At 39.7% G+C, this 26680-nt stretch overlaps 1 long non-coding RNA gene and 1 gene segment (V, D, J or C); one reads left to right on the top strand and one right to left on the bottom strand.

Moving 5' to 3' along the window:
- Nucleotides 1-578: 578 nt before the first annotated feature.
- Nucleotides 579-4727, bottom strand: LOC135563986 (uncharacterized). Its single transcript, XR_010460754.1, has 2 exons — nt 3966-4727; nt 579-3928 (listed from the first exon to the last, which is right to left on the bottom strand). It is a non-coding gene; the product is annotated as an uncharacterized LOC135563986 (long non-coding RNA).
- A 7249-nt stretch (nt 4728-11976) lies between these two features.
- LOC135563984 (Ig kappa chain V region K29-213-like) lies at nt 11977-16779 on the top strand. The segment is given in 4 exon segments: nt 11977-12084; nt 12233-12353; nt 16187-16212; nt 16468-16779. Coding segments are annotated over 4 exon segments (420 nt in total).
- Nucleotides 16780-26680: the final 9901 nt, after the last annotated feature.

Genomic DNA, 26680 nt, shown 5'->3' with positions numbered 1-26680 from the left:
ACTGTTAGGTCTCCCTAGTAGGCATGTTACATCTGTGGGTAAAAGGAGGCTTTACAACATCCTTACCTTCGCAGCGAGGAAAAACATCCTTTTACAGTGGATTAGTGATAAGGTTCCTTCTATTAAAGATTGGCATAAGATACTATTTGAATGGGTGCCTCTGGAATATCTGACATGTACATTGCATTCTAAAACAGACCAGTTCTACAAAGTATGGGAACCTTAACTAAATTACCTAGAACCTGAGGTATCAGCTATTATGCTGCAAGGATTCTCTTAGAATGGCGGAGATCTATGTATTTCAGAACTACACTGTACGTTCCATGTGTGGAACCTAACTTCTTGGTTTAAACTGAGGTTTTTGGTTAATTTCTGTTTGTAAGTTTGTTTAAAATGTATGTATTGAGAGACGCAATGATGGGGATGGGGTGAGAGAAGCACCGAGCGGGAAGAGGAAAATGGTGTACGTATGTGTGTGTATGTGTGTATGTATGTATGAGTGTATATATATATATGTGTATATGCATGTATATATGTATACGTAGGTATGTGTAAGTGAGTGCTGTTTTTGTTCTGTGTGCTTTGTCTCTGTTGTTGTATCTCTTAATATGGGTGAAAATGGTGAAATTCCAATAAAAAATACTGTTACAAAAAAAAAAACACTCCCCCATTCCACTACTTTGACCCTATCTGCTCCTGCACCATGCCAACGACCTGGGAGGACGGGACACCTCCCCTAAACACACCCTGTAACTCTTCTGAAGTCAAATCTCCTTTACTTAAATACTTCTCTGCAGCTGCCGCCACTACAGCCATTCTCTGTAGTTTATATTCCATTTCTGTGGTACAGTTGATAACCATTGCTATGATCGCTAAGAAGACAACCTTACTGAAGCATAACTCACTCGCTGGCCTATCCCTCTGTGCTGGCACAAATCTACTACTCACTGGGATCCTCTCAGTATCACTCACCCTTCACCCATCCTCCTCCTCTTTCTTTGCTGCCGCAGCATGTGACAGACACCCTCTGCGCTACTCTGACCACTTCAACCTGCCTCTCTCACACCGGACACCGCTGATCTCCAGCAATAGGAGAACCCCTACTGTTTACACAACTTTATCCAGCCAAACTACACAAACCTCTGTCCCATGCCCTCCTGCACACTTCCCACATCTTGGAATTTCCCTCCTACACACTGCTGAAACATGACCATGAACGTTGCACCTGAAACAGAGCAGTGGATTCTGCACAAAAGCTCTAACAGGATAACTAATACATCATAACATGACTTTGTCAGGCTCAAAACTCAAAAGGACTGACAATGACTCCTCTGTTTCACCGCTGGTTGGAAAAGGAGTTGCGGGTAGCTGAATCAGTGTGTAGTAGAGCTGAACAACAAGAGTCAAACTAGAGCTACTGTATGTCTAGAAGAACTTAAATCATAACTGATCACCTAATATTTCTCCTGACTATTAACTACATGTTGACTCTGTTGGTTAACTCAAGGAAAACCATCAACCAATCTGAATTAGAGATATACAATGATCAAAACCCTAAAGATCACTTGTGTTTTGAATAGTTAGAATTTAATCAAGATGATTAAAACATATACAATAAAGCCCCTAAACATTACCAATATATCCTCCCTCACACCACTGTGGTAGTTCCAGAGAGCAGCAGGTGAAGCAGGAGACTGGAGACGTCAGAGCTCTGGAGATCTCCCCTTTAGATCAGTCAGTCAGCAGTGTCAGTCCACACACAGACTGCAGTTATTAACCCTGACCACTGGAGAGACACAGAAAGATACTATCTGTTATAATAACACAGTAATAACAATATGCTCCATTTGTAGATGTCTATAATTAATATATCAGTCCCCATTCAGCACTTATATCAGAAACCAGTAACATAGTTATCATGTGTCTACATCTCACAACAGGTATTAATAAAATTGGACTGTCCAGGAAGACAATTTACATATAAGATACTTTGCATAGACAGCACATGCTTCAGTGCTCTGGGAGTGTTTATAGCCCTGTGAGTTAACACTCCAAGACAGAGAGCTGTCCTTCATGACAACAGAACTTCAACAATGACTTTGATTATGAGCTTCTTGTTGATATTTATGTTCTTAATTCAGGGTAAGACTATTGAATATCATGATCTGCAAATGATTTTTCTTATCGAAATATTAAATGTAAATTGCCTCTGTCTCAAAAAAGATTGAGATTCATGAACATGTAGACAAAACAAACACAGTTTAATGAACAATTCTTAAATGTCTCTGTTTCAGAATCCAGAGGACAGGTCACTGTGACCCAGACTCCTGCAGTGGAAACTGTTCTCTCAGGACAGAAAGTCTCTATGATCTGTAAAGCCAGCAGTAATGTGCATAGTAATTGTTACAATGGTCAGTCATGGGGCCATCAGTGTCTTTCCTGGTACCAACAGAAACAAGGAGAAAAACCCAAACTCATGATACTTCCGGGAAACAAACTCCATTCTGGGACTCCATCTAGATTCAGTGGCAGTGGATCTGGGAGTGACGTCACTCTGACCATCAGTGGAGTCCAGGCTGAAGATGCAGGAGATTACTACTGTCAGAGTTTACACCTCCCCAATAATAAACATGTGTTCACACAGTGATACAGAGCCGTACAAAAACCTCCCTCAGTCAGACTGCACAGTGACTGTACTGATACAGCTGGGACCTACTGCAGGTGCTGAGGGGGAAGAGACAGTGACATGGAACACTGATCAGTAGAGGAGGTCAACTTTGAATATGTTTACAAAGCATCATTCAAATCACATGTTCCCCATCATCATCATCATCCTCACGCTTGTGAAAAATTATTGTCATGGTTGAAAAGTTCCCTCAAATGAAGTTTTAAAACACACACTATCTGTTCATATGCAGAGTCAGATCTCCAGATGTAAAAAAATATATATAATGGTGAATTTACACCAGCATCAGCCCCCTAAATCAAATCCCCATGTGTACCTCACAACCAGATATGAATGTGATCATCTAGCATTATATGAACTTTCTTGATAAGCAGGTTACTGACTGTAACATCTGTGAATGAGACATGATGAAACATGTTTGAATAATATATATATTGTCTGTCATTAATTATGTAATATCTCTTATTGTAACTTCCCTGAATACACCATAGAGGTTCAAACCAGTCACTTCCTCACATCTGTCCCAGTCCAGGGTATTTCAGGCAGTGAAACATTTCAACTTCTAGACTGGTAGCTGTGGGAGTGAAACTGAGATTTACATAGACAGGGCTGGGTGGTTCTGCTTGTCCCAGAATAGAGCAGCAATGTCACCAGATGTTCACTCTGTCCCCAGAGGGTTGGAGGAAGAGAAGACTCTATGACTATCGTGAAGCTATGATACTGGCTATATTATGAGGATCATGTCAAATAAATGTAGTTTAATGTAGGTGTGAGCACATTGGTGAGAGTCCAAGATATTGATCAAATGTTCAATAACATTAGTTTACTCTCTTTATGAGTCTATAAATCAAGACGTTAAACAACTGTCCAAGAAAAATGAATACCATCTACTGCATGTGTCAAGACCTCTCCTGTTAACATTGCAGTACTATTATTATTTTACTGTTATTCAACTAGTCAAGTCAGTTACAAGTCCAATGCTCTAACCACTACGCTACCTGCCGCCCCATGTAGCTTGACCTCTCCTGTTAATCTGTTAGCATTGTAGTATCTAGACCTCTCCTGGTAATCTGTTAACATTGTAGTATCTTGACCTCTCCTGTTAATCTGTTAGCATTGTAGTATCTAGACCTCTCCTGTTAATCTGTTAACATTGTAGTATCTAGACCTCTCCTGGTAATCTGTTAACATTGTAGTATCTAGACCTCTCCTGTTAATCTGTTAGCATTGTAGTATCTAGACCTCTCCTGTTAATCTGTTAACATCGTAGTACCTAGACCTCTCCTGTTAATCTGTTAACATTGTAGTATCTAGACCTCTGCTGTTAATCTGTTAACATTGTAGTATCTAGACCTCTCCTGTTAATCTGTTAACATTGTAGTATCTAGACCTCTCCTGTTAATCTGTTAACATTGTAGTACCTAGACCTCTCCTGTTAATCTGTTAACATTGTAGTATCTAGACCTCTCCTGGTAATCTGTTAGCATTGTAGTATCTAGACCTCTCCTGTTAATCTGTTAGCATTGTAGTATCTAGACCTCTCCTGGTAATCTGTTAACATTGTAGTATCTAGACCTCTGCTGTTAATCTGTTAACATTGTAGTATCTAGACCTCTCCTGTTAATCTGTTAACATTGTAGTATCTAGACCTCTGCTGTTAATCTGTTAACATTGTAGTATCTAGACCTCTCCTGTTAATCTGTTAACATTGTAGTATCTAGACCTCTCCTGTTAATCTGTTAACATTGTAGTATCTAGACTTATCCTGTTAATCTGTTAACATTGTAGTATCTAGACCTCTCCTGTTAATATGTTAACATTGTAGTATCTAGACCTCTCCTGTTAATCTGTTAACATTGTAGTATCTAGATCTCTCCTGTTAATCTGTTAACATTGTAGTATCTAGACCTCTCCTGTTAATCTGTTAACATTGTAGTATCTAGACCTCTGCTGTTAATCTGTTAACATTGTAGTATCTAGACCTCTCCTGTTAATCTGTTAACATTGTAGTATCTAGACCTCTCCTGTTAATCTGTTAACATTGTAGTATCTAGACCTCTCCTGTTAATCTGTTAACATTGTAGTATCTAGACCTCTCCTGTTAACCTGTTAACATTGTAGTATCTAGACCTCTCCTGTTAACCTGTTAACATTGTAGTATCTAGACCTCTCCTGTTAATCTGTTAACATTGTAGTATCTAGATCTCTCCTGTTAATCTGTTAACATTGTAGTATCTAGACCTCTCCTGTTAATCTGTTAACATTGTAGTATCTAGACCTCTCCTGTTAATCTGTTAACATTGTAGTATCTAGAACTCTCCTGTTAATCTGTTAACATTGTAGTATCTAGACCTCTCCTGTTAATCTGTTAACATTGTAGTATCTAGACCTCTCCTGTTAATCTGTTAACATTGTAGTATCTAGACCTCTCCTGTTAACCTGTTAACATTGTAGTATCTAGACCTCTCCTGTTAACCTGTTAACATTGTAGTATCTAGACCTCTCCTGTTAATCTGTTAACATTGTAGTATCTAGATCTCTCCTGTTAATCTGTTAACATTGTAGTATCTAGACCTCTCCTGTTAATCTGTTAACATTGTAGTATCTAGACCTCTCCTGTTAATCTGTTAACATTGTAGTATCTAGAACTCTCCTGTTAACCTGTTAACATTGTAGTATCTAGACCTCTCCTGTTAATCTGTTAACATTGTAGTATCTAGACCTCTCCTGTTAATCTGTTAACATTGTAGTATCTAGACCTCTCCTGTTAATCTGTTAACATTGTAGTCTCTAGACCTCTCCTGTTAATCTGTTAACATTGTAGTATCTAGACGTCTCCTGGTAATCTGTTAACATCGTAGTATCTTGTGTTAATATGAACTACTGGTTGATGACACTGTGGTTTCAAGTGAGAACATAAATAACTAAGCAATGACATTTAGGTCTGATCAACAACATTTAAGACCAAAGTCTAATTATTGAAAGTGAAAATAGAAATATTTGTCCAAAGGGAAATCTTTATTTTAATCTATTCATTAAAGCATCAAAGCAAACATTCCTACAGTATCTAATAGTAATTGAACAGAACACATCAAATCTAACACTGATACAACCTTAGTCTACAGAGAGGTTTGACACATGAACTCAAGCAAAGCCCTCTGTTAGTCTACATGTCAGAGATCAATAAGACAGAGAACATCTGATCTCAAAACACAGTCAAAGCAGAGGAACCAGCAACCTCTCTCCACAGGGGTGTGTGACTGAGGGGTCCTATCCAGAACAGTCAGCCTTCCTCAGGGTCTTGGTGACTGGAGTCTGGGATTTCTGCTGGGCTTCACAGGTCACCTCTCCTGCCTTGGTCCACTCCTCGGCAGTGAGAGTCAGGGTGCTGCTCCAGCTGTACAGACCATCCTTCTCCAGGACCCTAGAACTGATCTCCTGGTTCTTGTTGGTCCCGTCTACTTTCCATCTTATGGTCCAGTCTGAGGGGAAGCCCTTGTTGGCCAGACATGTCAGTGTGGCTGTTGTTGTACTGGACAGCTCCTCACTAGAGGGGGTCAGGACGGTGAGGGTGGGGGCACTGTTACCTGGATCAAACAGAACACATCAACTAAGTAACTACATCAAGTACAGCTACACTTAAAGATGATCTTCAATCAAGTACACATCCAAATAAAGTGAATTGGAAATGCCCTCTAAATACGAATGTAACAGTTAGATTGTTTAAAAGCTGTAGAGAAAACACTAAAGTAATTATACAAAGCATATTTATGAACCAAACAAGTATAAATTGGTTAACTAGAGTTACTAGTCATACGGTGTCAGATATACATGTCATACAGATATTGTTTAGTATTGGATCTGATCAGAATAGCCTACTCATATTCATAGTATTTTCATAACATATCATCCATGTTAGATTATGAAGTCAGTTACAACCATAACTGAGATCCTTTGTCTTCACACTAACAGTGAAGTCTACCATGAACACAATGCAACAATGATGAATATTATATACAATACTATTAAATAGTTATTTTCCAGATTTACGTTAAGGTCCGCAATCATACAAACCAGACATAAATAAACTTACAATTCATCATTATAATTCAATAAAATGTTATTTGAAAGAAGGCTCAGTCAAAAGTAATAGAAAATATATTTTCATGGAGACAGAGTTTAAGAAAGTGAAATACAAATAAAATGTAATCAGAAAGAAATATCAAGAGAGGTTGTTACTTACTTCCAACATCAAGTCTGGTGCCGCTACCAAAAGTCCACCACAGTGATACAATCACTATTACTGCTGGTACAAATACCTCCTGACCATTGGGGAAGCTGAATTTCTTCAGACTGTGGTTGAATAATTAACTATGCTGTTATTTGTAAGTCGCTCTGGATAGGAGCGTCTGCTAAATGACTTAAATGTAAATGTAAATGAATACTTGCCAAAGATGATTTTATCTTGTTCATTTGAAATAAAGTGTGTTCTGTTTAGTTTTCCCAAAATTTTTGCAAAACATGCTGTTTACTGTACATTTCCTACAAGGCTTTTTTCATACACCTAATATAAAATGTAGATCATTCACTCTCATTGTTGAAGGGCAGGTCAAATTTGATTAGATGTAATAACATACTTATTAAAATATTAATATTCTAACTGGCCATAATTTGTGTCGGCCTTGTGTATTTATTCCCAAAATCATGTAAAAAGTTTTCTATTTTTTATTTAAAAATTCCTCAGTATCGAGGCTAAATTTATAGAGAAATTTAAACAAGACATCAAAGGGTGAATAAAACAGTTAATTTGGTGTTTACTTACTTCCAACATCAAGTCTGGTGCCGCTACCAAAAGTCCACCACAGTGATACAATCACTATTACTGCTGGTACAAAACCTCTGTGTGTTGTGATGCTGCAGCTGTTACAGTGAAGATCACTTATACAGAATCATAATCAACACTAATACACTTTAACATCTTCCAGGTAGAACAAACACTTCATATTAGCTGTTTCTAGATAATAAAAATATGAATTGTATCTTAAATCCAGATATGAGTATTTGTTCCTTCCTCTGTGTATCAGGTTCTCCTAGTCTGTAGATACAGTCCAGCATTAGATCAGTGTTGCTAGTATTCCTCCATATTGTCCATATGAAAGACAACAGCAGCAGCAGTAGTGATAGTGATCCATGTTGTATATTCCTTTATTAAACATGTTGATCTCACATTTAACAGTGGAGGTAAAGTCACAGAGGACAGACAACACTACCAGAGGAATCCTACCAGCTTTAGTTTAGAGAAGTGTTCACTAACTGATTAGAGGAACTTACATGAGAGACCAAGCATGAGCGAACAGACAGTTCATTATATCTGATCATCATCAGAATAACAATATGAAGCTGGTGTGACATAAAAGGTACCATATATTAGTGATCTGAGTAAACAGTTGCTGTTTGATGTTATTAAAGATAGCACAATCAGTATAAAATACATTCTAATTCATTGAGCCTACTTGGAAACTGAAAAAAATAGATTTGAAACATAATTTGCATAATGCATCCGCCCCGCTACTCTAAGAGCATTTATATCCCTGTGAGTTGAACACTTCATGACTGAGAGTTGTCCTTCATGGCAACAGAACCCACAACAACCATGACTTTTATCACCATCTTCATCTGGACACTTGTCTTCTACATTGAAGGTACAAAATATATAGGAGTTTTACATTTGAATAATGAAAAGTAAACCATTTGAGTGAACTGAAATATTTTTAAGATTGTTATATTAATTCCTGGTACAATTATACGTTTTCTCTCTGTTTCAGAATCCAGAGGACAGATCACAGTGACTCAGACTCCTACAGTGAAAACGGTTTTCTCAGGAGAGATAGTCTCTATGAACTGTAAAGCCAGCATTGATGTGCAAACTAACTGTTGGAGTTCAGGTAAACCATGTTTAGCCTGGTATCAACAGAAACCTGGAGGAGCTCCTAAACTCCTTATTTACTATGCTACAACACTTCAGCCTGGGATTCCATCTAGATTCAGTGGCAGTGGATCTGGGAGTGACTTCAGTCTGACCATCAGTGGAGTCCAGGCTGAAGATGCAGGAGATTACTACTGTCAGAGTTATAAACATATCAATAGTAAACATTTGTTCACACAGTGATACAGAGCCATACAAAAACCTTCCTCATTCAGACTGCTCAGTGATTGTGTTGCTACAGCTGGGACCTGCTGCAGGTGCTTAGGGTGGAGAGAGTGAAATGGAACACTGGTAACTAGATGAGGTCAACAACTGTGATGTGACAATATGGTTTGAAATCATTCAGATCACATGACCATCATCATCTTCATAATCATCATGGTTGGTACCATAGAATGAACAAAAATATCAATGCAACATATGAAGTGTTGGTCCCATGTTTTATGAGCTGAAATAAAAGATCCCAGAAATGTTCCATACGCTCAACAAGCACAATTCTCTCAAATGTTGTGCACAAATTAGTACATCCCTGTTAGTGAGCATTTCTCTTTTGCCAATATAATCCATCCACGTGACAGGTGTGACAAATCAAGAAGCTGATTAAACAGCATGATCATTACATAGATGTACCTTGTGTTGGGGATAATTAAAGGCCACTCTAAAATGTGCAGTTTTGTCAGACAAAGCCACAGATATCTCAAATTTTGAGGGCGTGTGCAATTTGCATGCTGACTACAGTAATGTCCACCAGAGTTGTTGACAGATATGTTACTGTTAATTTCTCTACCATAAGCCACCTCCAATGCCAGACCAGGACCTCCACATCCGGCCTCTTCACCTGCAGGATGGTCTGACATCAGCCACCCAGACAGTTGATGAAACTGAAGACTTTTTCTGTCTGTAATAAAGCCACTTTTGTGCAGGTAAACTCAGTCTGATTGGCTGGGCCTGGCTCCCCAGTGGGTGGGCCTATGCCCTCCCAATCCCACCCATGGCTGCTCCCCTGCCCAGTCATGTGAAATCCATAGATTAGGGACTAATGAATTAATTTCAATTTGACTGATTTCCTTATATGAACTGTAACTCAGTAAAATATATGAACTGTAACTCATGTTGCACTTATATTTTTGTTCAAAATAATATAATCTTTGTGGTTGTGACTGGTTATATTTGTCATGGGGTGAAAGTTCATGTAAATGTTATTTGGGGATTTGAAAACAAGAACAGTCCTGAGTCCACAATATCAGTAGTCCATAAGATGTCCCAAAAAGGGTCATATTACGAAAACATTTCTTAATTTCAGCCTCGTATAACAAGTTCCCATATGCACCTCACAACAAACTATTGATATGATCATCAAGCACTATATTAACTATTTTAATGAGCACATTACTGACTGTTAGATCTGTGAATGAGACACTTGTATGTCAAAACCCAAATATCTTACAATCACAAAACCACAGACAGTGTTAACAGCTCTTTAATATATTTTCGCTGTATTCAAAAGGGGTTTACAGGATAAAAGCAACACAGTACAAAACACAAGGACAGGACCGGCCACCACATAGGCCTACAAACTAGAGTCCATAGTTGTTTGTCATGGAGCGTTTGGAGCTTCGGGGTTGGCATCATGGGATTCCGATGTGGTAGTCGTGGCCTCAGCGGTCTTGTCGTAGAAGGCAACAAGTCCAGAATCAGCTCCTTTGTTTTCCTGAGGGAGAGGTTGTTTACCTGGCACCACACCGTCAGTGTCTTCCTTCTCCCTGTAGGCCGTCTCGTTGTTGTTGTTAATCAGGGTTACTACTGTTGTGCCGTTAGTGAACTTGATGATGGAGTTGGAACTATGTGAGGCCACGTAGTCCTGGGTATACAGGGAGTACCGGAGGGGACTGACTACGCACCCTTGTGGGGCCCCCGTTTTGAGAAACAGTCGAGAAGGAAGTGTTATCTACCTTCACCACTTGGGGGCAGCACATCAGGAAGTCCAGCACGCAGTTGCATAGGGAGGAGTTCAGACCCAGGGCTGTGAGGTTTGTGGTGAGCTTATAGGACACTGTGGAATTGAAGGCCGTAGTCAATGAATAGCTGTAGCTGTAGTCAAACAGAATCCTCACATGTTCATTCCTCTTGTCCAGGTGGGTGAGGGAAGTGTGCAGTGCAATAGTGATTGCGTCGTCCGTGGATCTGTCAGGGCGGCAGGGAAATTGGAGGGGATTGAGTGTGCCAGGGAGGAAGGAGGTGGTGTGGTCTTTAACTAGCGTCTCAAAGCACTTCATGATGACAGAAGTGAGTGCTACGGGTCGGAAGTCCTTCAGTTCAGTTACTTTCCCTGGTGTTGTGTCTCATGTGTACAGTATACTGTATGGATGCTACTCTCTTGCCAGGGCTCACTTGAAATCTCAATGTGACTTCTCTCGTTAAATAGAGGGTAAATAAATCAAATGAAATCTTAAGATGTTGAGGAGATGCTGGGTTTCATGTAATTGTAATGGTGGTCTACAGAGTCTCAGTGTGTCTGATCAGAGACAGAGGAGAGGAGGCAGGGAGCTGAACTCAGTCAGGAACAGAGTAGCAGTCCTGCATAGCCCCTCTTCTCTCAGTGGCAGTCCAATAGTCCAGCAGTCCAGTATTCAGTCCACACAGCTCACTGCACTAACAGGAATCTCCCAGCGGGGGGGTAATATGACCAATGATCACTGGATGGTGGAACATGACTGGTATTCCTCTTTTCCATAGACATCGTTATGTTACCATACCATATTACCATAACACAAATGAACAGACAAAGTGATGTATGTTACATGATAACATGATGTATTACTTGTATTTTATTCTCTCCAGCATTGATCATATGTGATAGCCCTTAAACCAATTATAGCATTGTATTTATACCCTTTTTATTCCATTTATTTATTTACATATTATTATCGAATTCTATGATTATTAGGCGACAAGATCATCAGATTATAATGGACTCTCAATTCTAATCTGATGGAATTAGTTCTAATCCGATTGATGGAATCAATTCTAATCCGACTGATGGAATCTGTCATTCTGCCCATGAACAAGGCTGTTAACCCACTGTTCCTAGGCTGTCATTGAAAATATGAATTTGTTCTTAACTGTTCTAAACTGACTTGCCAAGTTAAATAAAGGTTAAAAAAAATAAAAATAATGAATCTTTAGTGTTCTAAGTATACTGAATAATGGTGTATGGAGAGAAGACCAGAAGATGATTTGCATATTGATGATGCTCTGCACAGACAGCACATGCTTCAGTGGTCTGGGAGTGTTTATATCCCTGTGAGTTGAACACTTCATGACTGAGAGCCATCCTTCATGACAACAGAACCCACAACAACCATGACTTTTATCACCATCTTCATCTGGACACTTGTTTTCTGCTTTCAAGGTTACAATTTTCAGAATCCATTGTTGAAGATTATTTTAATCTACAGTGTATACATGTACAGTATATCAATGTAACTATTTATATTCAGAATGATTCATTACAACATGTAATATTTCATTTATATAAATGTTTATTTTTTGTTTTTCAGAAGCCAGAGGACAGGTCACTGTGACACAGACTCCTGCAGTGAAAGCTGTTCTCCCAGGACAGACAGTCTCTCTGAACTGTAAAACCAGCAGTAATGTGTATGACAATATCTACCTAGCCTGGTACCAACAGAAACCTGGAGGAGCTCCTAAACTCCTTATTTACTATGCTACAACACTTCAGTCTGGGATTCCATCTAGATTCAGTGGTAGTGGATCAGGGAGTGACTTCACTCTGACCATCAGTGGAGTCCAGGCTGAAGATGCAGGAGATTACTACTGTCAGAGTTTACACTACCCCAACAGTGTCTGGTTGTTCACACAGTGATACAGAGCCGTACAAAAACCTCCCTCAGTCAGACTGCACAGTGACTGTACTGCTACAGCTGGGACCTACTGCAGATGCTGAGGATAGGAGATGATCCAGTACAATGACACAGTGTGTAGTAGAGCTGAACAACAATATCTGTCTGATAACTCTAAGCTGTTAGATCATATTCAGTCACTATCCCATGTGTTCCTTACCACATTTTAACTCATTATTATTGAGTATCTCATGGAGAACCATGAAACCATCTATCTACAAAAAGTTTCAAATCTGGTATCTTCTTAAACAGAGGATAGCAGCAATGACTTTGTACATTTAACAGCTCACTAAAAAGCTTACCTGCACACACATCTTACCTGCACACACTAGACACTCTACCATGATGCTGTTAGATTAGTAACCAACACAATACCTCTAACACATCACTGTATCTTGTCTCAGTTAGCAGGATGGCCAATATGTTAGGTCACATATTCACTGATACATGTTTGTCTATGAGAACATCTTAGGGCAGCTGCCAATATATGTAAGACCTTTACTCACCCTACAGAGTCATGGACATTACTGTCTGAGATCACAGAACTGTATTTTATATCATGTTTGTCGTGGAAATTTCCTTAATTACCAAATGATGAGAGAGCAAATCACACACCAGTCAGAGTTATACTTAATCTTCACCTTTAATAATAATTAAGCTTTGGCAATAGCATTTTGACTTTCAACAGTTCAGTATCTCTAATGAAAAGTTGAGAGTGCTCAACGTAATGGCAACTGGGATCCTTTATAGCAAAGATCCACCCCCCTAGTTGACATGACAAACCACAGGTCTTAGGAACTTACACAAAGAAAGACTTTACTTCAGAGAGGAATATCCCCTAGCCAGACAGAATTGGCTATAACCTATCGTTCAGTTTGGTCTCCTAAACAAAGCTCTTATCTCGTCCTTGGTACAAAATGGTACCAAGACATTACCCCCACCCAATGATATATATCAATTTGACATTTTAGATACCCCATCCTAAATACAACCAATTCTGGACAAGCTCACGGAGAGGAAAGTGAGCCTTTAGGTCAAGATAGGGGCAACGAGAGAGGGAACATAGAATGGTTCCAGACACTGCCATTCTCCTCTCCCCGATGGGAAAAGTAGGGAGTGACTGGCACACAGACATTGTGGAGCCAAGAGATAATTGGTTCCCCATCAATCATCCCTTCACATGGTTTAAAAGATATGTTTACACATGATGACACCTTGACCTCTCCCCTCTCTGCGGCCCAAGCAACTTAGTCCTGACAGAGAACAGATCATTGCAAATGGCCACCACTATAGTACAACAAAATACATTATTATGAGAAATAACTCATAAGCATATCATGAAAATAAAACATCTTATCTATGTTACCCAACTAATTCTGATTAATCCCCAACATGTTCTCAACACAAAAACTGAGTTTGGAAAGAGGGCTTTTAGCCTCGCTGCCCCATTATATTGGAACACCTTGCAAAAGGACTTGAAATTACATCATCTTATTCTGATTGATGATTTAAAATCCCGGATTGGAGGACTGCTGACCACAGACAGCAGGTTTTTAAACCTGCTCTTTTAGTGTTTTAACTTCCATTCATTGTTATGTTTTATGTGGTGTTGTGTCTCATGTGTATACTGTATGGATGCTGCTGCCTTGACCAGGGCTCACTTGAACAATATGTCAATCTCAATGGGAATTTTCATGTTAAATAAAGGATAAATAAATACAATGAAATCTTAATATAAAGAGAACATACTGGGTTTCATGTATTGTAATGATGGTGTACAGAGCCTCAATGTGTCTGGTCAGAGACAGAGGAGAGGAGGCAGGGAGCTGAACTCAGTCAGGAACAGAGTAGCAGTCCTGCACAGTGGAGCCCCTCTTCTCTCAATGGCAGTCCAATAGTCCAGTAGTCCGCATTCAGTCGACACAGTTCACTGCACTAACACTACTTTGCCTGCAGGGGACAAAACAGGACAAATTAGTATTCCTCTTTTCCATAAATATCAATATGTTACCATACCATATTACCATAACACTATAACACTAATCAACAGACAAAGTCATATATGTTCTTTAGATACATTAATATGAGTTTTTTCTTCATATTTTCTTCACTATTAATTATGGTTTTGTCTTGCTAAACAACATTGATAGTGATCATATGTTATGGTACTTAAACCAATAATAGTATTGTATTTAATACATTTGTATTCGCTTCATTTCTTTACATATTAATCGGACTTCTATGACTATTTGGTGACGACTGTAGGAGCAAGATCAGATTGTAATGGACTCTCAGTTGTAATCTGATGGATCCTTAGTAGTATAAGTTTACTGACTAATGGTGATGTGGAGAAGACCAGAAGATGATTTCCAGTGATGATGCTCTGCATCGACAGCACATGCTTCAGTAGTCTGGGAGTGTTTATATCCCTGTGAGTTGAACACTTCATGACTGAGAGCTGTCCTTCATGACAACAGAACCCACAACAACCATTACTTTTATTAACATCTTCATCTGGACACTTGCTCTCTGCTTCAAGGGTAAAGAAAATTCCATGTTTGTTTAATTTTTTTTTTTTTTTTTCATTTGACCTTTATTTAACCAGGTAGGCTAGTTGAGAACAAGTTCTCATTTGCAACTGCGACCTGGCCAAGTTAAAGCATATCAGTGTGAACAGACAACACAGAGTTACACATGGAGTAAACAATTAACAAGTCAATAACACAGTAGAAAAAAACAAAGAAAAAAAACAAGTCTATATACATTGTGTGCAAAAGGCATGAGGAGGTAGGCGAATAATTACAATATTGCAGATTAACATTGGAGTGGTAAATGATCAGATGGTCATGTACAGGTAGAGATATTGGTGTGCAAAAGAGCAGAAAAGTAAATAAATATAAACAGTATGGGGATGAGGTAGGTAAAATTGGGTGGGCTATTGGGTGGGCTAATGAATTGGGTGGGCTAAATGAATTAGGTGGGCTAATGAATCGTAATCAATTTGAGTGAACTAAAAGGTTGTTAAAAATGTGTTATTACATAAAGTATAATACCCATGTTATCTGTCATTAATTGCATGGTGGCATATCTGTTATGTCTTCCTCCCTGAGTCCACCATAAAGGTTAAAACCAGTCCACTCCCTCATCTGGCCCAGTCCAGGGTATTTCAGATAGTGGTCAACTGCTAGACTGGTAGCTGTGGGAGTGAAACTGAGATTTCCATAGACAGGGCTGGGTGGTTCTGCTTGTCCCAGAATAGAGCAGCACTGTCACCAGATGTTCACTCTGTTCACAGGGGGTTGGAGGTAGAGAAGACCAGGGTAAATGTAATGAAGAAGTGTAGACTACACATAGTTGAAAACCATTACTAAAAAATGTAATTTAATAACATCATATTAAGAATTTAACATAGTAAATACACATATGTTATGAAAAGTAACTATTTAGAAGTGAGAGTTCTGAGAGCAGATCTTAGAGGTTTATTATCAAATATCACTAATTATTATCACTGGTATTGATGCTACAGTATAACTGGATCAACTTCAATGATTACTTTTATCGTGAGCTTTGTGTGGATATTGATGTCTATAGTTCAAGTTACGACTTACAATCTGTTAGTCTAAAATCAGTTTATTATTGAAATGTTTCATCTTACTTTTGTCTCCAATATAGAAAATGAGACTTCTGAGATTTAGTCAACATGACTAAATGTTATCACATAAATAATGATGAGTTCTTAAATGTCTCTGTTTCAGAATCCAGAGGACAGGTCACTGTGACACAGACTCCTTCAGTGAAAGCTTTTCTCCCAGGACAGACGGTCTCTCTGAAGTGTAAAACCAGCAGTAATGTGTATTCTAATATCAACATAGCCTGGTATCAACAGAAACCTGGAGGAGCTCCTAAACTCCTTATTTACTATGCTACAACACTTCAGTCTGGGATTCCATCTAGATTCGTTGGCAGTGGATCTGGGAGTGACTTCACTCTGACCATCAGTGGAGTCCAGGCTGAAGATGCAGGAGATTACTACTGTCAGAGTTACCACAGTGGTGATGTGTTCACACAGTGATACAGAGTCGTACAAAAACCTCCCTCAGTCAGACTGCACAGTGACTGTACTGATACAGCTGGGACCTACTGCAGGTGCTGAGGGGGAAGAGACAGTGACAGAGAGTGAAACAAAAGTCATTGTCAGTCCTTTTGAGTTTTGAGTCTATATTAGTTATCCTTTTGTGCAGAATCCACTGTACATGTTGCAGCAGTGTGTGGGAGGGAGATTCCAAGATGTGGGAAGTGTGCATGAGGGCATGGGATAGAGGATTGTGCAGTTTCGGGGATAAAGTTGTGTCAACTGTAGGGGTGCTGATGTTGCTAGAGATCGTGTCAGGTGCGCGAGAGGCAGGTTGACGTGACCAGAGTCAGAGTAGTGCAGAGGGTGTCATATGCTGAGGCAATGAAGTGGAAGAGGATGGGTCAAGGGTGAGGGATCCCAGTGAGTAGTAGATCTGTGCAGCACAGAGGGATAGGGCAGCGAGTGAGTTATGCTTCAGTAAGGTTGTCGTCTTAGCGTTCATAGCAATGGTTATCAACTGTACTATAGAAATGGAACATAAATGACAGAGAATGGCTGTAGTGGCGGCAGCTGCAGAGAAGTATTTAGGTATACGAGATTTGACTTCAGACGAGTTGTAGGGTGTGTTTAGGGGAGGTGTCCCATCCTCCCAGGTCGTTGGCATGGTGCAGAAGCAGATAGGGTCAAAGTAGTGGAATGGGGTAGTGGGTTTTCATGTGTAGGTGGTAGCTGAAGAGAAGTACCTGGTGTACGAGGTTTTATTCTAGAAGAGTTAATGGGGAGGTGATTTTATTTTTATGAAGTAGTGGTATGTGGGTGTAGGGTCAGTTGGTGGGGCAAGTTTTTGGAACAGGAATAATAAAGATAATTTAATGTACATAGAACATGACTGGCCTCACAATTTAGTACAGTAGTTGGTGGTATATTCACCTTTCAAATCAAATCAAATCAAATGTATTTTATATAGCCCGTCGTACATCAGCTGATATCTCAAAGTGCTGTACAGAAACCCAGCCTAAAACCCCAAACAGCAAGCAATGCAGGTGTAGAAGCACGGTGGCTAGGAAAAACTCCCTAGAAAGGCCAAAACCTAGGAAGAAATCTAGAGAGGAACCAGGCTATGTGGGGTGGCCAGTCCTCTTCTGGCTGTGCCGGGTGGAGATTATAACAGAACATGGCCATGATGTTCAAATGTTCATAAATGACCAGCATGGTCGAATAATAATAAGGCAGAACAGTTGAAACTGGAGCAGCAGCACGGCCAGGTGGACTGGGGGCAGCAAGGAGTCATCATGTCAGGTAGACCTGGGGCATGGTCCTAGGGCTCAGGTCCTCCGAGAGAGAGAAATAAAGAGAGAAAGAGAGAATTAGAGAAAGCACACTTAAATTCACACAGGACACCGGATAGGACAGGAGAAGTACTCCAGATATAACAAACTGACCCTAGCCCCCCGACACATAAACTACTGCAGCATAAATACTGGAGGCTGAGACAGGAGGGGCCGAGGACACCCCCGGACAGGGCCAAACAGGAAGGATATAACCCCACCCACTTTGCCAAAGCACAGCCCCCCATTTTTGTCCTCTGGCGTCCTTGGGTAGACAGAGGGAATCTGGAAGGACATCAAGGAATCTTTGTGTTGTCAATTTCTGTGAATTTATAGCACGACTTTTGATGTTCCTTGGTTGGGGTCTGAGCAGATTATTTGTTGCAATTGCAAACGTAATAAAATGGTGGTCCGATAGTCTAGGATTATGAGGAAAAACATTAAGATCCACAACAGTTATTCTATGGGACAAAACTAGTGAGTGGGTCCAGAGACATGTTGGACAAAACCCACTGAGTCGATGATGGCTCCGAAAGCCTTTTGGAGTGGGTCTGTGGACTTTTCCATGTGAATATTAAAGTCACCAAAGATTAGAATATTATCTGCTATGACTACAAGGTCCGATAGGAATTCAGTGAACTCAATGAGGAACGCTGTATATGGCCCAGGAGGCCTGTGAACAGTAGCTATAAAAAGTGATTGAGTAGGCTGCATAGATTTCATGACTAGAAGCTCAAAAGACGAAAACATTTTTTTTTTTTTGTAAATTGAAATTTGCTATCGTAAATGTTAGCAACACCTCCGCCTTTGCGGGATGCACGGGGGATATGGTCACTAGTGTAGCCAGGAGGTGAGGCCTCATTTAACACAGTAAATTAATCAGGCTTAAGCCATGTTTCAGTCAGGCCACTCACATCAAGATTATGATCAGTGATTAGTTCATTGACTATAACTGCCTTTGAAGTAAGGGATCTAACATTAAGTAGCCCTATTTTGAGATGTGAGGTATCATGATCTCTTTCAATAATGACAGGAATGGAGGTGGTCTTTATCCTAGTGAGATTGCTAAGGCGAACACCGCCATGTTTAGTTTTGCCCAACCTAGGTCGAGGCACAGACACGGTCTCAATGGTGATAGCTGAGCTGACTACACTGACTGTGCTAGTGGCAGACTCCACTATGCTGGCAGGCTGGCTAACAGCCTGCTGCCTGGCCTGCACCCTATTTCATTGTGGAGCTAGAGGAGTTGGAGCCCTGTCTATGTTGGTAGATAAGATGAGAGCACCCCTCCAGGATGGAGTCCATCACTCCTCAGCAGGTCAGGCTTGGTCCTGTTTGTGGGTGAGTCCCAGAAAGAGGGCCAATTATCTACAAATTCTATCTTTTGGGAGGGGCAGAAAACAGTTTTCAACCAGCGATTGAGTTGTGAGACTCTGCTGTAGAGCTCATCACTCCCCCTAACTGGGAGGGGGCCAGAGACAATTACTCGATGCCGACACATCTTTCTAGCTGATTTACACGCAGAAGCTATGTTGCGCTTGGTAATCTCTGACTGTTTCAGCCTAACATCGTTGGTGCCGACGTGGATAACAATATCTCTATACTCTACACTCGCCAGTTTTAGCTTTAGCCAGCACCATCTTCAGATTAGCCTTAACGTCGGTAGCCCTGCCCCCTGGTAAACAGTGTATGATCGCTGGATGATTCGTTTTAAGTCTAATACTGCGGGTAATGGAGTCGCCAATGACTAGAGTTTTGTTAGAGGAAATTATAGTTTAGATGATTAATTATGTATACATTATTGATTAGAACCATTTATTCTAATACTATTATGTTATGGTATGAAAAGTAAAAGTTATTGGTTAAGCTGTTACTGAAAATGTAAGCAGAACGAATTAATTGTCTGGGCCTCTTGGGAAGTTAACGGAGAAGCGAGGCTATGGCTTGTCAGACAGATAAGAAATGTCTGGGAGACGTTCCAGGCCTAATGAACAATGGGCTCTTGTGAGAATCGGAGAGAGGGGGGATAAACTGATGATGTCATGTTCAGTTTATAACCTGTGGAAAAATGTGTATGCTTCAGTACTCTCTGGAATTAAACGCTCTTTACCTGGCTTTTAAGACTGGTCTCGATCTACTTCATGCATAATTAACTAGTTGCTCCTACCCTCTACTTTTTTGAACATTTTGTTAAAAATCGCGCAACATTTCAGCGCCCTGCTACTCATGCCAGGAATATAGTACGTTCATGTGGTTAGAATGTGTGGATAGGAAACCCTCGGACGTTTTTAAAACTGGTTAAATCACGACTGTGGCTATTACATAACGTGCGTTACATCGGAAAGCGCAGGAAAACCTGATCACAGAAAATGGAAATAAATATCCTTGCGCCACTTCCAGCAATTGTTAACAGTGAGCCGAATTAGATAAGACCGAGCATTCAACTCCCACAGCATCCCCATGTTGTCTAGAGTCTTGTGAATTGAATCCTCTTTGATTCTTGGTTGAACCGAAAGAGGGGCACGACTTACCTCCGGTCTCCGCCCAGATCATTCCGGAAGAGCTCTCTCCTGAAATTTTTTCCAAGACGACAGCTAATGATATTTACATCGCCTACGGATGATTTTTATCGCTTATTAACGTTTACTAATACCTAAAGTAGCATTACAAACGTATTTCGAAGTGTTTTGTGAAAGTTTATCGTCTACTTTTTTGAATTTTAAAAAATGACGTTACGTTGTGAAATCGCTGTTTTTTTTGTTTATCACACAGTCTACATATAACGATATCTTGGCTTTATATGGCCCGATTTAATCGAAATAAAGACCCAATAGTGTTTATGGGACATCTAGGAGTGCCAACAAAGAAGATGGTGAAAGGTAATGACTGTTTTCTATTTTATTGTGCGGTTTGTGTAACGCCGAAATGCTAATTATTTTGTTTACGTCCCCTGCTGTGCTTTTCTGTTGTAGTGTATTGGTGCATGCTATCAGATAATAGCTTCTCATGCTGTCGCCGAAAAGCATTTTAAAAATCTGACTTGTTGCCTGGATTCACAACGAGTGTAGCTTTAATTTGATACCCTGCATGTGTATTTTAATGAACTTTTGAGTTTTAACTAATACTATTAGCATTTAGCGTAGCGCATTTGCATTTCCAGAGCTCTAGTTGGGACGCAAGCGTCCCAAGTAGAGGCAAGAGGTTAATGAACTTACACCTCATTAATGAATAGAAACGAGTGCGAAATTGGTTTTGGCAATTAAAACATAAAGGAATTTAGAATTCCTCTATCAATTCGGTCCTTCGAGGTGCCGGATCTAAATATCTAAATAATATAATACGCTGAAAATTGTGCACGGACGAGTTTTTGACTCGTTTTACTAAAGACCTGACCTCTGAATTGAGGTTAAAATTGAAACAGGCCTGCGTATTATCACAGAGGACAGAGAGGGTGACTAGATTCAAACGAACAATGCTTATCCCAGTCGGCAACAGGTAAAGTAGCTTTTATTCTCGAATTTGGGAGGGATTATTTAGGATATTTATTGATTAAAATGTTATGAAGGAGTTGAATTTGATCAATAATAGGTGCTTGAATATTCCGAACAAATAAAATGATATCGATAAAAAGGAAGCAGGCCCAAAATTGACCTGAGGTAAGGTGCGCTACCAACAAATAAACTAGAGCTTAATAAAGCCTGGTCTTGCAAACCAGAAGGATTATTAAGGAGTGATATAGTACGCATTGGAGAATTAGGACGCTTGTTCCGTACAAATAGGGTGGCCAATAATTCAATAAACATACCTAAATAAAGTTTTTACCTAATAGTCTATCTGTATATGGGAAGCTGACTGTGTAAAGTAGCAGATAGATATGTTAAAACAGGTGAGGATAAATTAGGATTGATGAGAAGGCAGGGTAATTCTAGGCGAACAGAATAAATGAACCTGTACAATGCTGAAAGAAATTAATATCAAATGATAAGTGATTAGTCTAGAGTAGTGAGATTTGAGACATTTTACGTTGAAAGTCCCAAAAGGAATATCCTATGGGTGAAATGGGATGTCCGATCAAAAGTCTTCTATAGACGTGGTTCACAGGAGAGGTCAACTTAGTCTAGAGTAGTGAGATTCGAGACATTTAACGTTGAAAGTCCCAAAAGGAATATCCTACGGGTGAAATGTGATGTCCGATCAAAAGTCTTCTATGGACGCGGTTCACAGGATGGAAAATACATACTGATTATTTTTAAAGGAACACACACATAGGCAGACAGAATAGTAACTAGAAGTAACTAAATAACGGTAAATTACACATTTATAGAACTGCACGCACATAGAATTTAAAATTATATAGAAAGGCATAGATAAGTGTTTAAAGACATTGCTACTAGTAACGGTAAGGATTAAGAATGGGGAGAAATGCCTCAAAAGAAGCCCCAGAACTGACGGGAGACGAGCGTTACATGGCACAGAAAGACAAGAGAAACATCGATTTCTGTCTAAGATGGGGGAAAAAATACGATTCTGATGGCCGTCTAAATGTAGAAAAGCTGGAATCCCTTATAAAACAGATACATAAGGAATGTCGTAATAATGTGAAAAAGCAGAATAAACAGGGGTTATACACAGCCGGAGTTTGGCTTTCGGAAGCAAAAAAGAGAATGGGACGCGCCGAAAAAGAGATTAAATTTAACAAGGTTCGAGAGACACTACCCACCGTTCCCGCAGATAGAGAAGTTAACCAATTGGGTGGGCGTGAGGGTAACAAACTATATCTTCCTCGATTATACCAACAATGCAGAGATAATCCAGTCGACGAATTTGTGATTACAAGAATACGGCTGCTGGAGCAACCGGTGAAATTACCACCCAAGTATGTGGATCCCGCGGTAACTAAGAGAGGTATAATGAAGTTAGAGAAGGAAATAAAGTCGAGAAAAACGAATAAGGTGAGTCAAAAGAAAAATACAAGATGTTTTAATTGTAACAAAATTGGACATTTCGCACGGGGAGTGTAACACTCCACGAAAAAATCGTCAACAGGTTGTAATTTAACTGTGGGGAAGTCAGAGGCGACAATCGAGTAAAGAAAGGGAACTGAGGGAAAACTTTGGGCGTTTAAATTTGGGCTATTTTCTGTTGTCTAGATGTCGGAGTAACAAATACAGATAACTGTGAAAATGGGTATATTTGCGGAGAGTCTCAGTCAATACCATTGTACTAGTAGGGGAGTGGTGAGCGCAACAGTCTCACCAACAGTAATCCACGGTTCGGTTCCCGGCCGAGGTATTTAACTAAAATTGATTTTAGATCGTAATTGACCTATTTGCATGTTTTGCCTGAAAAATACGGTCGCCAGTGTTTGCAAAAGATATAACTGAACGGATATTATGTGTTCTAGATAGAATTGATAAAAGAAGTCATTAAAAATAATGGCGAGACAATTTCGATGTAAAACGCTATTTCGCCCAAAATGATCTGGTGGAATAATGTATTGAGATGGGAGTCGTAATTAAATAGATGTATCATAGAAGAGAGAGAGTTACCTAAAGTTAAATGGAGGGGATAACGGAGAGATACAATACAATTCCAGCCTGCCTGGACGTTATGGCTATTTATGAATCAATTGACATTAGAAGTTTAACACAAAAACATGGTACGTTTAATGTTAGGGTATAGTAAATTGAGAAGTTCGGTTGGGTTTACTCTGATGATTAGAATTTAAAACTGAACTCAATCTGAATAGGGAATATATATTTTACAAAGGCGGGCAGATTTGTGTCTATAGCCAAGCAACGGAATTGCTAGACACTCAAATGGGGCTATATAGTGCAACGCTTTGGACTATAAATTAGGTAAGAATAGTTTAATCGTAAAAAGTTGTGATTGTTTTTCCGAGTATTGATTTTTGGTTAAGGTAACGCCAGTGAAATTGAACAAAAAGTAACGTATTCTAAAAATGATCTGAATTCCGTCCTCATTGCGGGGAACAAATAAATGTCTTATCTTAAAGGGACAGTGCACGGTAATCACAGTGGTTTGAGTGTATGACAGTGGAAAAAATATTGTGGGACGACAATTCGAAGATAGAAAAATAAGTTACATGATACATCAAGAGATTTAAAACGAACGATGTGAAGGGATCATCAGAATTATTGGGTGTCGTTGTAGGAGTGAAAGTTTGGGTTAAGGGGATTTCCCTGTTCCCAGAGACAAGGCATTTTTGAGGCGTGCACTCACTAAGGCTGGTCTGAGTTTGTAATTAGACAAGTGAATAACGTATTGGGAATAGAGTTGTAATTAAAATACTAAGTCAAAGACGAGACAGGTATTTAGAGCAAAATGGATTCTAAATGATAACAAAGAGACAATTATGATTTATGCCCATCGAAAAGCTTTTATAAAATTGGCGAATTTAGAGATGTTGGTTGGGGTGATAAATTATAATTCAGGATTTGAACAGATGTGATAAATTAGGTTTGGTTAATCGAACAAGAATTATTTACAATTCATTTGAAGTCGCTATGAATTGGCAGGTTGAGCGCTTGATGATGACGTCACTAGCGAGACACTTTTGTCACCAGGGACTGGGGATAACGGAGCAAAATGTATGGCTGTTAGTGAGTGTATCGGGGTTTCGAATAACCTTTCAGAAGTTGAGATAAAACTGTTTTGTTTATTTGTTTATTGGTTATAGTCAATTTTAGGGTTTGATTTAACTTAGTTGAACAGTGTGTTCTGGCGGGTTTTAGATAGAACTCTTTGTTCCGGAACGGATGAGAGTTAACCAAAATAAGTAAATTAAAGGAGCCATGAGAGAATGCGAATGCATATTTATTAAATATCGGGGATTAAATTACGGATTCCTTACACTGCGAAATGTACGACATTTGCGGCAGAGAGAAAAAGTAATGCATTGAATATTAATGTTATCGGGTTAATTGTATCTAAAGGTAGCATGGTCATTTAAGTAAACATATCCGTAGACGATGTTTAAAACTTATGATTATTGATTTGAGTCAAAGGGGAATTGTCATTAGGTTTTAGAGGCACGCTCACACAGGTGACTATTTCTATTGTAAGGATTAAGGGATCTTTATGTCTAATATGGTATGACCTTTTGACCTTATCATGACTGGCTTCTGAGGTCTGATCAGCCTCGGGGGAGAGTCATTTGTATAATGAATGGGGTCATATTGAGTTACTAGTTTTAAGGTAAATTCATTAGAAATGAAGCAGTTTTGGTTGAAAGGTTAAAATTACTGTTTGAACCGCAAATGAGAAAGTGGTTCAGGATTCCGTCTTATAACAATTAGCTGTGAAGTTTTTTGAATGGGCTATTAGGGAGTTGGTATTGTAACAGAGAGAAAGTCATATTCATCATTGAGAATAAATAGGGGAAGATAACATATTTTGAGCCAACAGGGCAGGGAAGAAATTGAGGTATTTTTGTTTGATTTTAACACCCGTGTACAGGAGTGTCAAAAGACGGGGGACATTACCTGTGTAATGGGGGAGGGTGTCCGTATGGGGATTACATGATAACCAACTTGGGACAGTTCTGGGACTGGAGAAGAGGATATCCTTATAGCATAGGGAATCCCACAAAGGTGGATAGGTTTTCCATGATATGGGGGAAACCTGGGAGCACTGTTGAACTTTGCAAAGGTGATGAAATCCTACTAACCATCAAAACTATTAAGCTCTCTGATGCAGGCACTTACACCCCCGGACTACAAAGGACCGGGACAGACACGGTGGGTGTGTTTTCTATTAAGGTACTGCCAAAACCAGAGGTCCCAGACTAACCAGGGCCAGACACACTCCTCTACCACCCCTGGACCGAACCTGCCACCACTGTGTTAAAAATCCCATTCAGGTAATTAATGTTAGACTATTCAGCTATTGATCAATTAGGCACGGAGACTGGTTTTGATGGTAGGGACAAATTGTGGCTGTCTTATACAGAATAGACTTGCTTAGGATATACTTCTTGCTAGTCAGGGGGGAGTCTGCAAGATGTTCGGTGAACAATGTTGTACGTATATCCCTAATAACACCAGTCCAGATGGTAGTATATCTAAGGGCCTTAATGGGCTTGATGCACTATCTGCTGAGATGAGGACCATGGCGGGGGTAGAGGAGTCTGACTGTCCACCTGGTTGGGAGCCTGGTTTGGTAAGTATACTGGTATGGTGGTTACTGGATTTCTGACCCTAATTCTTGTATTATTTGTTATTGATGTGATGTGCTGCTTGCATCATACCGTGTTTTAAGAAGTCTGTTACAGATGTGGTGAAGGCTTCAGGCATGATGCCTTTGCTTGATGCTCCAGTTGGAGAGGCTGAGGTGAAGCATGCTTTCAGGGGCGGATAAGACTGACTGAGGATGACCCATGTATGTTTGTTCTCCCTGTCGTGAAGGGTGGCATGGTGCCCACCTGGTGCTGGATAAGAATAGCTGAGAGGACCAGATGGGTTATAAGAATGCTTTGTTCTGCTTTACTCTGTTTTCCAGGACCAAAGTTTTATTCCACACTTTGCAAACACATATTAAATCCATGTTATTGTCAGATAGAATACTGAGGGTCCCCAAGGAGAGGGCTTGTTAGTGTAGGAAGGATTTTTAATATGGTTAGCATTTATTAGATTATACGTTTTTAAATAGTATTATATTTAA

This window comes from Oncorhynchus nerka, linkage group LG23 (assembly GCF_034236695.1).
Source record: "Oncorhynchus nerka isolate Pitt River linkage group LG23, Oner_Uvic_2.0, whole genome shotgun sequence".
Lineage (NCBI taxonomy): Eukaryota > Metazoa > Chordata > Actinopteri > Salmoniformes > Salmonidae > Oncorhynchus > Oncorhynchus nerka.
This window is presented reverse-complemented; position numbering and strand designations above follow the sequence as displayed.